At 38.5% G+C, this 15,553-nt stretch overlaps 1 protein-coding gene across 1 annotated transcript; it reads left to right on the forward strand.

Moving 5' to 3' along the window:
* Window positions 1-1,803: 1,803 nt before the first annotated feature.
* LOC105037185 (protein-ribulosamine 3-kinase, chloroplastic) lies at window positions 1,804-10,175 on the forward strand. Its single transcript, XM_073255851.1, has 9 exons — window positions 1,804-1,942; window positions 3,914-4,067; window positions 7,077-7,167; window positions 7,270-7,344; window positions 7,417-7,505; window positions 7,864-7,982; window positions 8,622-8,762; window positions 9,220-9,296; window positions 9,886-10,175. The coding sequence occupies exons 1-9, from the start codon at window positions 1,861-1,863 to the stop codon at window positions 10,030-10,032; spliced, it is 975 nt and encodes a 324-aa protein (XP_073111952.1). The 5' UTR covers window positions 1,804-1,860; the 3' UTR covers window positions 10,033-10,175.
* The last annotated feature ends 5,378 nt before the right edge of the window (window positions 10,176-15,553 follow it).

A 15,553-nucleotide genomic window follows, 5' to 3' on the forward strand; every position in this document is an offset into this window, starting at 1 on the left:
TCGGTTGGGTTGTCCAATTGGGCTTGCTTGCATTGGAGGTGCGATGCTTTGCCGTCCAGTCCTTGCGTAGCTGTTTGATCCACAGCGAGGACTGGCGATTTAGTCAAGGATTGGATTAAAAGATAGGAAGCAGCTTGAGCGTAAGTTTTGCCTCGACGGACCAAAAAAAAACATCTAAAATTTTGAAATGATCATGCGTGAGCGGGATGGTTGAGCATCAGATGGCATGACTAAGATGTGTCACGTTAAACTTTCCAGTTAGTCATAAATAAATTGTAAAAAAATTATAAAATTTGCATATAATTGAGGAATAATTAAAAAAAGTTTAGATACATTTATTTTTGAAGAATAATCCAAAGAATTATTTGTCTAGAGAAAAATCAGTAGTAATTCAAAAATCTTTTAATAATGTGAGAACATTGGAACTATAGTTGCATGAAGGGAATGTCAAGAGTCAAAAGATGAAAACAGTTAACGGACTTCAAGCCTATCCCGATCTAGATGGGCTTTTCGTTGAAGCTCGGCCCAAGTGATTGGAATTGAACTAGTCTAGCTTAGTTAGTTAGCATTCCTCAACATAAAAGAATATCCAGTAGATAAGTCAAAGACAAGAGTCTGGAATTTGGTAATATTTAGTTATCTGCAAATGAGTACCTGAAGTCATTTTTGGGCGCACGGCAACGAGTAACGCTACAAGGATCCTGTTATGTGCATCCAATGAAGATTTTTTTTGATAGAAATTAGGAAGGTAAGGGTCTGAAATTGAAATGAAAATAGGTGATTTTCATTCCAATCATTTGATTGAGAGAAGTCTTATTTTAATTCTGGGATGAAATAAAAATGGTATGATCTACATAAAACTCAATCCCTACTCTCCTCTATAGATTCAAATTTTTATTTCAATTTTGATTTTGGTCATGAACCAAGTATTACAAGGGATTTGGCCATTTTGATTTCGATTTCAAACTATTCCAATTCCCATTCTGATTTCGATTTCGGTCGTAAACTAAACACTCTCTAAGTTACTTACTATAAAGGGGCTTGTCTGATTTGTTGCCAAGCAACAAATCAGTAGTTATGGGCTCTATAAATTTTGGAAGAACTACAAGACAATTTTATATGATGACTTATTTCTTGCATACATGCATTCAAGTCGAGTCACGCTGAGTAGTCAGATAATCAAATACGGTATAATTTAAAATATTTAAATTTGAAGTTTAACTTAAAATTGATCAAAACTTAATATCCAAGCTCAAACTCAATTCCATAAGAAGAAAGGGATAGAGAGAGATTAATACTCGAGACTAACTTAATCTGACTTGAATATTTACCAAATCATAATCATATATATATATATATATATAGAGGGGGGGAGAGATTAAAATATAGTATAATATTATATTATATTTTAATTTATTAAATTAATAATATATATTATAAATAAAATATAATATTATTAAAAATATATATATTGAATTAGATTGGTGATTTTTGGAACCGAGTACTTTACTATCCTAGTTTAACTCAAAAAATATCCTATAACAATTAAATTGGATTAGTTTACCCCCAAGATACGAAAATACGTACATCAAATATCACACACCCATGTTAATCGAGTGCTTGGTTGGATGACATCAAACCTTAATCCGCGTGAAAGGGTGAGCACAGGATGGTAGTCAGGAGATGCATATCAGCCTAACGTTAAAATAAAAGAGAAAAGGTTTTGAAAAAAAAAAAAATTATCACAACGGAAAATCCGAACTGGCGGTCGGCAGCCGGTAATGTCATGACTCGCGAGTCACTGTTAAGGGTGACGAATCAGAAGACCGTCTCCTTTTTCTTTTTCGTGGCGGCAGATGAATGGGGCACGTGGGAGCCTTCTCTTTCCCTTTCTCTCTTCCTCGCTCTCGCCGTTTCTCTCTCGCCCAACCCTTCTCAGTCGGTGAGTACCTCTCTCTCGCTCGCTCGCTCGCTCGCTCGCTGTATATAAAAATAACCAGATGATCCTCGACTCCGAATTTGGCCTTCTCATCAGAGCCGACTGAAGCATCAACCCTCTTTCGGCCCCAGTACATATTTAATTCCTCTTTCCCTCAATGGTTTCTATGATATCGGTTATTCGTTATCCTTTTTGTGCCCTATATAACTGTTACCGAAGCTTCTTTTTATTGATCTATTCTTGATATGAGGTTGTTCAATTTTTTTTTTTTTTTGGAAGTTCAATTTTTGTTCGAAATTAAGGGAGAGGTTGTACAAATACAATTCTTTCCTTTTCTGAAATCTTTACTTGGGGTAATAGAGTTTTTATCGAGGATTTTGTACTCTCTTGCAAAATTTTTGTATGAATAAGGGCTAAAGAGTAGCATCTATAGTCCCACCAAAACAAGAAATTCGGCAACCCATCAGATAATACTTCACACTCATGCCACTGCATCTCATGAATATCCATCTTGCAAAATTTTTAAACCAATAAAGGCTAAAGATGAGCATCTTAGTCCCACCGGAACAAGAAATTTGCAACCCATCATATGTAATTCACACACGTCATTGGACATGAATATCAATCTTTAGGGCTGGTTCTATGGATCCCTTTTTTCTGAGTGTTTCATTTTGAGGGCAACCACCAATTTTCATGTATTTTTTTAACCTTTATAACTTCCATCTATGTTCTTTTTAAGTATTCCTTTCTCTTTTGAAACTTATAGAACACCTTTCAGTAGTATCAATACAGTCACATGGATCGTCAATGCATGAATGTGATGAGCCCTATCCAATGGTGTAGCAACTTAATCAATTTGCTAAACATTATTTTGTTGATGCAACTTCTAATCTTTTTCAATGTCTTCATTTTGGGGTGTGTTTGGTTGGAGGGTGTTGGGCTCTAGAATAGGAATATGAATGAATGACTCCCACTCTAGCTTTGTGGTTGGAGGGAGTCCCATTCCCATTCTCATTGCCATTCCAGGGAGGAATGAGAATGCCCCAATCCTCAATGCTCAGTCCTGGCTCTCCTTCCGGCATTCAATCCCCCTCTACTAGGTTTAGTTAAAAATTTGATTTTTTTCAAAAATACAATTGATTTTCTAAAAAATTACTTAAAAATAGATCATTCTGATCCTAATTCTGGTCACAAACCACGTCAGGGAATACAGCTATTCCAATTCTCATTCCAATCAATTCCAATTCCGATTTCAATTTTGGTCATGAACCAAATGCATCCTCGAAGGTTTCTCTTATCTACTATTATTATGTGTTCCAGCTCAACATTCTTGTGTCTTTTAAGTACATCTTATGTGCATGGCCCGTGTTATCTACAAAACTTTGACAAGCATGTACCCACTTTATCCACCCTTTTTTTTTGCATTCTATAGGATGCTTTTGCAACTGATGTGAAAAAAAAAAAATAATCATGTTCCGTATCTATTGTCACTTATCAGTGTGGCATTGGCCTCCTTATGATGGTTGAGAATATTGTTATTTTTGTACAATAGCATGTTTCCAATATTTCCAGATCAAATCAATTGATGGTGCACTATTCATAAAAGTCTAAAGGCATTATATAATGCGTGTGTTTCTGGTTATTACTAGTGCAAAGAGGTTTAAGGCTAATTTCTAGACTACTTCCAACGTTTTCCCTCTTATGTGTAGTGATTGCAATGCGTCTCTTTCCCTATTAATGCCACTAAACTCATTTGCAACTGGGAGATTAGGGAAAGTTTTGGCATGTAATCTTCAAAGATGGCATGCTAAGCATCAAATTATTTAAACTGTGCTTATATTACATATTTAAAATGCTGCTTTTTTTAAATAAGGTAATCCTGCACATTACATAAATTTATTTACAGGACACATAAACTTATAGGACTTCTGATTATAATTTAATAACATTCTTCATTCATTTATCAACTGACAGTGGCAGCTATGAGTGATGACCCAATTCGTGCATGGATTCTCACAGAAGGAAAGGCCACACAGATTACGAGAATTAGTCCCATTGGGGGTGGCTGTGTCAGTCATGCAAGCCGATATGATACAGATTCTGGTCCTTTCTTTGTTAAGACAAACAGGCATGTGAAGTTTTATATATTCACTTAAAATATTTATTTACATTTCCTTCTTTTTTTTGTTAGGTAGGAGAAACTATAATCAAGCTCCCGGGAAAGAAAGTTTTGAAATTATCAATTTGTGACCGTGCTGTTATTGTTGGTCCAAGATACTAGTTATAAATTCACCATCAATAGAAAATCAAATATATTGTGTGATACTTGGAAGAAATAAGGCTTTGTAAGTTGTCATATTTGTAGAGACAATTACAAACCCAATGTGCTATTTATATACCTTGAAAGTGAATTTTTAATGTTGAATGGACAGAACTTGGAGTCATTTTTAGATATTGCAGGCTAATTCTCCTATAGCTGAACTTTGTAATTAGGCAAAATGCTTGTTTTTTCTTCCTTTTTTTGGGGGGGTGGGGGGAGCGGGGCCGGGCGCTGAGATGTTGAAAGTTAACATATTAAGAAGAGAAAGCATATTGGATACTGGAGAGTCTTGGTAGAATAGCAGAATTCAACAAATTCAAGAGTTCATGATGTCCTATGAAACAGTAGTAATTTATTGTATATCCATTCAGAAAGTCATCCTTTTGATGGGAAATCTGATAGTAATAACATGAAGAATCGAGACTTTTGTTAAAATGGATGGGAAAGACTGGTTGTATCATTATTTTCGTTTTATTTTTAAGGACTTATATCAAAGAAGCCAAAAGAGTATAATACAGAACAAGTGGAATGGGAATTATCTGAAATTCATGAGGCAGCCCACTTGGATTCAGTCTTGTCCTGTAAATTGCTCTATTTTTAGGTCATCTTTGGTATTGTTTAAGAAAAATGCGTTAGTGACTTATAAAGCAAAAAAAAGCACCTCTTAAGAAAAATAAGTGTTTGGCAGTATTATTTGAAAAATGCTTTTCCAAGAAGAAAAGTTCACAAGAGAACATACTTTTGGGAGAAACCAAAAACCTAAAAAGACTGGCTTTTATCATTATTTTTGTTTTATTTTTAATGACTTATGTCGAAGAAGCCAAAAGTTTATAATATAGAACAAGTGGAATGGGGATTATCAGAAATTCATGAGGCAGCCCATCCTGTAAAAGTTAACATATTAAGAAGAGAAAGCATATTGGATACTGGAGAGTCTTGGTAGAATAGCAGAATTCAACAAATTCAAGAGTTCATGATGTCCTGTGAAACAGTAGTAATTTATTGTATATCCATTCAGAAAGTCATCCTTTTGATGGGAAATCTGATAGTAATAACATGAAGAATCGAGACTTATGTTAAAATGGATGGGAAAGACTGGTTGTATCATTATTTTCGTTTTATTTTTAAGGACTTATATCAAAGAAGCCAAAAGAGTATAATACAGAACAAGTGGAATGGGAATTATCTGAAATTCATGAGGCAGCCCACTTGGATTCAGTCTTGTCCTGTAAATTGCTCTATTTTTAGGTCATCTTTGGTATTGTTTAAGAAAAATGCGTTAGTGACTTATAAAGCAAAAAAAAGCACCTCTTAAGAAAAATAAGTGTTTGGCAGTATTATTTGAAAAATGCTTTTCCGAGAAGAAAAGTTCACAAGAGAACATACTTTTGGGAGAAACCAAAAACCTAAAAAGACTGGCTTTTATCATTATTTTTGTTTTATTTTTAATGACTTATGTCAAAGAAGCCAAAAGTTTATAATATAGAACAAGTGGAATGGGGATTATCAGAAATTCATGAGGCAGCCCATCCTGTAAATTGTTCTATTTTTATGGCATCTTGGGTATTGTTTAAGAAAAGTGCTTTTTTGACTTATAAAGCAAAGAAAGCCCTTCTTAAGAAAAATAAGTGTTTGGTAGTATTATTTGAAAAAAATGCTTTTACAAGAAGAAAACTTCAAATGAGAAAATACTTTTAGGAGAAGCCAAAAAACATAACTTCTGGCTTCTCCTCTTTTTAGATGGTAGAAGCAACACCAAGCATGTTTTTTGTGTGCATACAGCTACAAACTCATAATCTATTCACAATATTTCAAATGTTATCATTCATGTTTTTTCCTTGTTATTTTCTTTTCTTTAACCTTCCTAAAACTCAGATTAATGCTGTTCTCAAAGAATTCTCCTAGTGTTTCCATCAAAATAAAAGAGAATTCTTCTAGTGTTGAATGAGATGGGTATAGTTATATTTGTACATTCTAGGACATACACCCAACTTGCTCTAATACAGATCTGTTCTCTCTCCCTAACCAGCTTATTATCCCATTTCTTTATGCTTGCCTAAATGATCATCACATGCTCATTATCCAAGATTGAGTTTTTAAATACAGTGGGTCAATAGTGAGTTATGGGTGTTTTGCATGCCATTCTATAGGCAACCATATATATGTGAAAACATTGCAAACATTCGTCAACTTTTTATGCTGTTAACTAGTGTTTATTACCACATAATGTGTTTACTTCATGGCCCTTTCACCGGTATTTTGTTACATCAATCAATCCAACCAAGCCTCTTCAACTAAAATGAGGTTAATCTAGCAAAACTCAAAGGTGAGAACTCTCCATGAATGGAGTGAGCAAATTATCTTATATAAACCTGAAAAAATTAAGATAGATTTTGCTTTGCTGATAAAATTTGTGGACTCGATTTGTTACTCTGGGTATCCCTAATTTGTTCGCAAATAGTAACATTTGAATATGAACAAGCAAGGGGTGAAAAGAACAATTAAGTGTTGTAAACCATATTTAACAATATCCATAAAACCATAAGTTTTTGTACATCTGCATGCAAAATTAAGGCTTTCTGTTCTAAATATAATATCAGTTAATGGTTATTGAAGTTTCCGTGCTCTGAGTCTGAAATTATGGTTTCTCTGATAATTTTGTTGTGCTGGTTTATACATTAACAAGACCAGCTCAGTTTGACATATGAAACTTCAATCATATGTATTTTATACAGCCATATATACTTATTTATGACTAAAGCAATTCTTATTCAGCGAGCTGAGAAAGACCTCAGTTACGTTGCATTTTTGACTCAGAAAAATTGGACCATCAATGTTTGAAGGAGAGGCTCTTGGTTTAAATGCAATGTATGCCACCAAATCAATTCGTGTCCCAAAGCCGTATAAGGTAATTACACAATATCCAATTCTTGTTTCAGCACGCTCAGTTTCTTTCCCTGAAAGGCCTCTATCTGTAAAAGAAGTAACTTATTATGATTTGAACTTGCAGGTTGGACCTTTACCAACTGGTGGCTCCTATATTATCATGGAATTTATCAAGTTTGGATCTTCCAGGGGAAGTCAGGTGACACTAATTCATTATATTTAGAAACTAGCATTGAAGATTGACTTTGTGTAATGACATATCTGTCCTCAGTCGGTTCTAGGAAGAAAGCTTGCTGAAATGCATAAAGCTGGGAAGTCGGAGAAGGGCTTTGGGTTTGCTGTTGATAATACAATTGGCAGGTGAAACTTCTCTTGAACATTGTTTTCAACTGTTGTTCTTCCAATTCTCTGAAGATCTTGCCATTTGCATGCATAAAAATATCCCTTCATTAGCCTGCTTATTGTCAAAAAAGCTTACAAGTGGTCATGGACTGGTATTCTTCTTCTTGTCCTATAGAATATTGTGGTTTTGCATTCTCTTTTATACCTGGACTCTCTTACTTTTCTGCTTATACGCTTCCTCTGCCCAACGTGTTTAGCCTGCATGCAAAGTGGTTTTGCATGGTTCTTTTATCATATTTGTATCTAATCACAAGACCAATCATATTTTGTTAAATTTTGTTACCATGCTCTGACACCTTCAATTTTCTTGCTGCAGTACTCCCCAGATAAACACTTGGTCTTCAGATTGGATTGAGTTTTTTGCTGAGCACAGATTGGGCTATCAATTAAAGTTGGCACTGAAGCAATATGGGGATTCCAGTATGCATGAAAAAGGTGCTTCAGTTTTTGAGGCAACTTGCTTTTTCTTTTTTGTTTATTTTGGGTTTTTGTGAATAGTGATATGGTACATTATAAACACCTTGTTGGTATCCAAATATGTAGAAGACTTGTTTATGTTCTCTTCAATGAACCCCCTCCAATATCTATGTGTGGTAGACATGCTTTGGAAGTTTTACAAGTTAAATCCACAATGCACCCGCACATCCCAAATCCCATGATCCCCCAAGGCCATCACCCTACATAACCCTTTTGTTTTTAAGTAAAAACCGAACTGCATATAAAAAAAATAAAGAACTATCAACTATATTGGATCTAGGCACCATTTGTTTTCCAACTGGATTGACCCAGGTGGCCCATTAGATGTGGGGGCTATGCCCAATGCCGCTGATTTGTAGTCGGGTTGATTTTGTGTTGACTGAGAATCAACCTGACTTTATGAAGACCCAAATGAAACCTATTTATTGCAGGTGGGTTTATGTGGGTTGGCAGGTACAAGTCAAATTTTGCCATCCATAGGATTTGCACAGGCAACTTCTTGAATAAGCCTGGCCCAAGTTGTTTCTTTTTGAACTTCATTTTGATATTTTTAGGTTGACTTTTTTGATGTATTCTCTTTCAATTGCACTTTGACAGGTCAGAGGTTGATAAAGAATATGCGACAACTTTTTGAAGGTGTTGTGATTGAACCGTGCTTACTTCATGGAGACTTATGGAGTGGGAACATCGGTTGTGATGAGAATGGTGATCCCGTTATATTAGATCCAGCATGTTACTGTAAGTCTGAATCAAATATGTTCATACTACATGATGGTGGAACGTTTAGTTCTTTTATCTGATGATGAACTAAGTAGTAAATTAAGAGCTCCTATTTGAGAATTTTTTATCATAATTTTTTAAAAGAAATTGAATAATGGACTGTCAAAATGCGAAAAGAAATTTGTGTTGAAAGAAATATATTCAATTATAAACAATAATGGTGAATATATGTTAATTTTGTTATGGTCAGTGGTACATAACGCACACATGTATGCATACATGCATAGCAAGAGTATATAGAAGGACTTGCAATGATCCTACATAATCCCTACGTACAAATTGTTTTACTGGACTACCTTGCTGATGTTGAAATTTGGAGCCATTAAACTAACAAAATTATAGGCTGCATGCAAGGAAATATGGTTTGGAAGGATTTAGTTTCTTTTTACAATCTCAACTTTGTCATTGTATACAGATGGGCACAATGAAGCAGAATTTGGAATGTCATGGTGCGCTGGATTTGGTGGATCGTTTTATAATTCCTATTTTGAGGTATCATTCTCTGTTTCCTTTATGTATAAATCTTAGTGAAAAAAAAAACGACTTGGTGATTCCTTGAAAATGGAACTGGTACAGTGAAGTTTTATATAGGAATCAGGTGAGAACGTGTAAAGTTGACCGTGAATAATTGGGATCTGGCTTGTTGATTGTAAATTTGTCAGTAATATAAATTTTCAAGATAAATAAATAGGTGATGCTTCTTTAGTGTTCTTATATGCAAGATTCCCTTGGGGAGCCATTTTATGCAAGTCAGTAGGCTTAGATTTTTATAGTTATAGAAATTCTTAATTTGCCAGAGGGATGAACACAACAGTGGAATCCTTTCATTTTAAAAATAGTAGGAGCATGTGTATTATCATGTTGATGATTTTAACAAGTTAGAATGTATGCTGTCACCTGGAGATGCACAATCTTCACTTCGTACACCAATTAAAACCTGCATGTTTTAATTTTTTTTTTTTTTTTTTTCCTTTCCCACATGTGCTTTGCTTGCGAGCCTCCTATGTGCAATCATTTACACTTTTTTCTGGAGTTTAACTAACGTCTTTTCCGGGGTAATTTCTTTTTTCCTTTAATACAGGTTATGCCAAAACAACCTGGTTTTGAGAATAGGAGGGACTTGTACAAGCTGTATCATTACCTGAATCACTATAATTTATTTGGGTCAGGATATCGGTCCTCGGCTATGTCCATCATTAATGGCTACCTGCAGATGCTAAAAGCTTAGACATCCTCTATGATGTAAAAAAATCCTCACTCCATGTAAATTCTCTTGCAATCGTTGCATATCCCTTGTGGTAAACTTTCACCTTGTTGCCTGTATACCCGTGTATTGAACTCTATTGGCTTGGACAATGTACAAGTTAGATATGAAGGTTCTCACTGTGTTGGGATGTGATCTTCAGTCATATGGAAGAAGGTAAGTAAAGATAGGGTTGTTGAATGGTCGGAACACCTGAAAAGATCAAATACAGACCCAGAAAAGCTGGTAGAATATCTTAGTTTTGATCTGAATTCTGAATGTAGATTTCAAACTTGAATCATTAATGCAGGTGCCGAGATTTGTTTCCGCTTTCATATCCCTTCTTGGAGTTGGAAGTCAATGTCACAAATTGTATTGGATATGGGATCACACATCGTCTGTCCAGACTTACGGTCAGTGCAATTATTCCATTATTTCTCAAGTTGCTAGGTAATGCATTAGTCATCTAAAGCAGGTTGGGTTTGGGTGTCGAAAAACGGTTTTCTAAAAAAGATCACATTGGATTCATGGAGTGGGCTGTCTGTTTGAGTAGGTCTCTATCAATCCAATACTTTTCCAGTCTAAATCCTACGGGAGGGAAAAAAAAGAATAGGGAAAAGGAGATTTTAGAAGAATATTTGTTAGGCGGATAAACAGAGTTGATTCCTGTAGAAATTTTTGTTTAATCTTATCGAATTTCCCAAATAGATCCTCTGTAAAAAGGATATTTAGGAAAGATTTCAGGTGCGAGCTCCTGAGAAGATTCGGAAGCGGCTTCGTTATCTCCTACCAACGAGGGCGGGGCTCATCATCCTAAATGAAATAGTGGGTTAGTGCATGAGTTATTAGGAGTCTTAAGGGCGCTGGCACGGCCATTTTGGGGTTTTAGTTCCTGTAGGCTGTGGAGGCAACAAGCTTGAAAGGTAGGTGGCCTCTCATAGAACTGGTTTCGATGACTAGTGGTGGCGATCGCCATGCTTCCCCACCGACCAAATGGTATGCCCGAGAGCCCATCGCGACAGGTGGCGGGGCAAACTGTTGCTTTCTTTGGGTTTTTAAGTTTGTGAATGCTTAAAAGCTTCCTTCTTCAGGAGGATATGGCACTATCCCTTCGCTGCTGTCCCTTTTATCCCTTCCTACCCTGGATAACTCCATTTTTCAGCCTCAGTCAATTTGATTGGATCGGATTCGATTTACGCTCATAGTAATTGCCGATCACATTGGTTTAGTTAGATTCTTATTCAACCTTTGTTTGTAATTCGCATCCTATCAGAGAGAGTTGTGGATCTCTAAACTTTTTGAATTTAACGTTCTCTTCACCCCATGCCCACCCACTATTGTAACAGAGAAAGAGCTGTCACCATCCGTTGGCGACATGCTTTACGCATCACTTTATTTTCGTCAAAAAGAAAATATTTTGTTCAACTTTGCTTAAAGGAACCAATAAGAGGAGCAGACCAGCTAAAAATAGGACGACATTTCTTGTTTTTTGCTATGCTTCCATGATGATTTGCTTGCAATCCAAGCTTTGCTCATTGCAGGCTTGCTCAAGCCAATCTACTGCAACTCCATCTTAAACTAATTTTGGTTGCATGGTTGTTTGATAAGAAGTAGCTATGTTTGTTTGTTTGACATAAGGCCTTCACTTGATTGAATTGGGTGGGTTAAGGGGTAGCCCAAGGCCCATTCAACTCGTCAATGTCAGAACTCGGGCCGACCTTGAGTTCGTATGTCTAAAGCAACCCAATGCAAGCGTATCTAAACTAAATTTGTTTTCAAGTTGGATGAGTGATAGTCCAAACTAGATTGTGTTGGATTAATCGGACTAGGGTAGGTTGTATAATTAATTTTAAGATTCAGACAAGATTCATTTTTTGGGCTAGCATCGCATTAGTTATGCAGCTCTATAACTCTACTAGTTTAAATATAACTAAAGGTTGTTTCTGGATGCTGAAAACTCATTTATCCCTTGAATACATTCAACCTTTGGTATCAACTCCCTAATCAACCAAACAAAGAATGGTTAGTGCAACCAATTAACCATCTTTTTGGTTCTTTGACTAAATAAGTTTATCCACCCACCACATTTTAGATAATGTTCGGCCGGTCATCGGAATATCTTTATATTATCCACCTTTTAACCAGCATCCAAACGTGACCTAAATGAAACATACAAACATCAGTCAGGTGAGGCCAAGTTGGGTTGGGTTTGTTCTCTAATCTAACTCAACTCGAGACCAGATGGTTATTTTGAAGCTAAAGCCCAACCCGAGTTCAGCCTGACCAGGGAGAACGGGTTGGCTTGTCTTTATTTGGATGAAACCCAACGTGAGGTGACACTTAATGCTCGCAGGGAGAGTGTACCGCTGGGCCGATTACGCTGGCCCCAGCCTTCCGTCATGCTTGCGTGCATACGGTAAGCAAGTCGACCTTTTTCCCTCTACTGTGCCCATTTGGACTCGCGTAGTACGGAAGTCGTCTCCGATTGCGGGCCAATCAACGCGGACTGGTGTGGGGCTCCCGCTGGAATCTACGTTCGAGCTCCGACCCGATGTCGGGGATTTGGACGTGCTAGCTGCCTCTTCGAGTGTTTCGGTTGCGGCCAGGACGAGAGCGAGTCTATGTGATGTGAAATGGGAAAGCAGACGTAAAGCCAACATTCAGGAATGGATTTAACTCGTGGCCCACATGGTTCTCTCGGTGATGTGTCCTAATTTAAGCTGACGCTAAACAAGGTGCTGCATATACCGTGGTCTCTCGATTACATGATATATATCATTTAATAAAAAAAAAAAAAAACCCCTTCTTGTAAGATTTTTCTTTCACATCTCCGTCCCATGTTTCATTTATTGGAAAATGTTTTCTTCATAGCATCTGCTCGACTCTTTCTTAAGATCGTCACTTCCTCGCCTCAAAATGGAGGCAAGTTGCAAGTAACAGGCTATGACAAATTGGTTTCCCCGTCACTATGATTGATACCAAGGGCACATGATGGACTGGTGATTATAGTTTGCTCTTTGTAATCTATAAGTGGAACAAGCCATGGCTATATATATTTATTGGGATAGATTCTCATTATTTAGCCAATCTCATAAAGTCATCTAGAGACCAACTTCATCAAAAGACCGATCTCACAAAGAGACCAACCTCACGAAGATATCCGGAGGTCGATCTCACGAGGAGGCCAACCTCACGAAGTCATCCGAAGGCCGACATCATGAGGAGGCCGAACATCATCACGAGAAGGCTGACATCATCATGAGGATGAAGTTATTCGGAGGCCGACTTCATCAAGAAGCCGAAGCCGATCTAATTAGAAATCATTCGGAGGCTGACTTCATCAGGAACCTCACGAAGTCATTCGGAGGCCGACTTCATCAGGAAGCCGAAGCCGATCTAATCAGAAATCATTCAGAGGCCGACTTCATCTAGAGGCCGAGACTAACTTCATCAAGAGGCCGAGGCCGATCTAATCGAAGTCATCTGGAGGTCGTTCATCAGGAGGTCGAGGCCGACTTCATCAGAAATCATCCGGAGACCAACTTCATTAGGAGGCCGACCTCATGAGAAGATCGACATTATCATAAGGAGGTCGACCTCATAAGGAGGCCAATCTCACGAAATCATCCGGAGGCTGATCTTCCGAAGAGACTGACATCATCACGAGAAGGCCGACCTCACAAGAAGGCCAACCTCACGAAGTCATCTGGAGGCCGACTTTACGAGAAGGCTGACATCATCATGAAAAGGCCGACCTCACAAGGAGGCCAACCTTACGAAGTCATCAGGAGGTTGATCTAAAGAAATCATTCGGAGGCCGACTTCATCAGAAGTCATCAGAAGGCCAATTTATTTCTCAGTGCCTTACCGATTACCCAAACTGATAACTGGGTCGCACCACTCAATGGACTTTTTCAACCAATTTTCTGACACGAGCATCAGCCAAACGATTGAACAACAGGCGTGGCCATCACGCCATCCTGATAGACCATATCGAGTCATGTCGCTCAGAAATCATATCCTAACCGTCTAGCTACGCACCATAATGAGATGTTATAAGGTCATTAATTATGCCGCATGCATGATAAGGCTCGTCGCCACGGCCGCCTGCGTGTCGAATAGAAGGCACACCCGCTGTCAGAGCCAAACGTTCATGCGGCGCCATACGACTGATAGGACATGATTGACGTGATCATCTGTCCTCTCATCATTCACTTTGCTCTCTCTATGAAAGAGGTAAGTGGAGACCCCTCTAGGTATGTTGGCCAACACAGTGCTAAAATTCTACTGTTCTTTTTATTATATTGAGTCACCTCGCTGACTTGAACGTCGGAAGGTCCTCGTCGGAACCATCTCCAATGGGACTTCCTTTGCAAGTCTTTCTTCCAGCATCGAGTGAAGACCACCGCCATTGTTCACCAGCAACCTCTCGCTCTTGCCTTCAACCTTAACTGTGTGCACCTTCTCCAGCGATGGCACACCATCTCCCGACATCCCATCGGTCCACATTCAGGTGGAGCACCTAGCTGGCTCTAAGCCGACTACCCCCACCAAAGAAAGGCCACAATAGTTTGGCGCGTCAGGTAGGGGGGCAATCGAGCAGAAAAAAAAAATTTTCTCTCAAGAATCTCCATGGCCAAGATGAGAGCACAAAATGCCTCCACAAGCTTTGCTCAATGCTCATCGTGGTGTGGTGCACCTCCGGCGACTCACAGAGAGCCGAGCACTTCACGACTACCAATGACAGCAGACCACCAGCAGTTCGCTGCTCTCATGCAGTAGGTGAAAAATCTGATGGAGGTGTCCAAGGTCTCCAGCAACAGCAGCACCGATCGGAGGAGATCGCACTGCATAATGTGCCTTCCTGACACAGCCGCCAGACCTGATCTCCGACCCACTGTTTGACTCAAGGCTCCTGTTCGATGAGTTCTTGACCCACCTGACGGTTACTACATCCTAACAACTGGTGCGCTCCATGTACTGGCTTCAGTGATTGCTAGTCTTCTTCTCCTCGACGAGCTTTACGAGAAGGCTGACTTCACGAGGAGGCCGACATGAACTTCATCCGGAGGCCAACCTCATTAGGTCATCCAAAAATCAAAGTCATCTAGAGGATGACCTCATCAGGACATCCGAAAGCCGACTTCATATAGAAGTCGAGGAGAAAATCTGAAAAAAAACTCCGACAAGACCGGCAAATCTGAGGAGGAAATTCGATAAAGTCCACCTCACCAGGAGGCCCCTACAAAATGGCTAAGCGTCGAGACTCTGGAAGGTAGATGACTCAAAAAATCTATAAGATAACCATTTCGTCGTCGGCTAGTATTCGATGAAGCGTTAGTCGGCTGACACCCGATTGACGAAACTGGGGTGGGTCCATCAACCACGAGTGCGCCCCCAAGGAGCCACAACATCAGGTTGAACGTGAATGGGTCCGTCGATCGTAAGAGCATCTGCTAAGGCTCAAGGCCGCAGCGCCAGGTTGCATATGAGGCTTAGATGAAAC

Source organism: Elaeis guineensis, chromosome 4 (assembly GCF_000442705.2).
Source record: "Elaeis guineensis isolate ETL-2024a chromosome 4, EG11, whole genome shotgun sequence".
Classification (NCBI taxonomy): Eukaryota; Viridiplantae; Streptophyta; class Magnoliopsida; order Arecales; family Arecaceae; genus Elaeis; species Elaeis guineensis.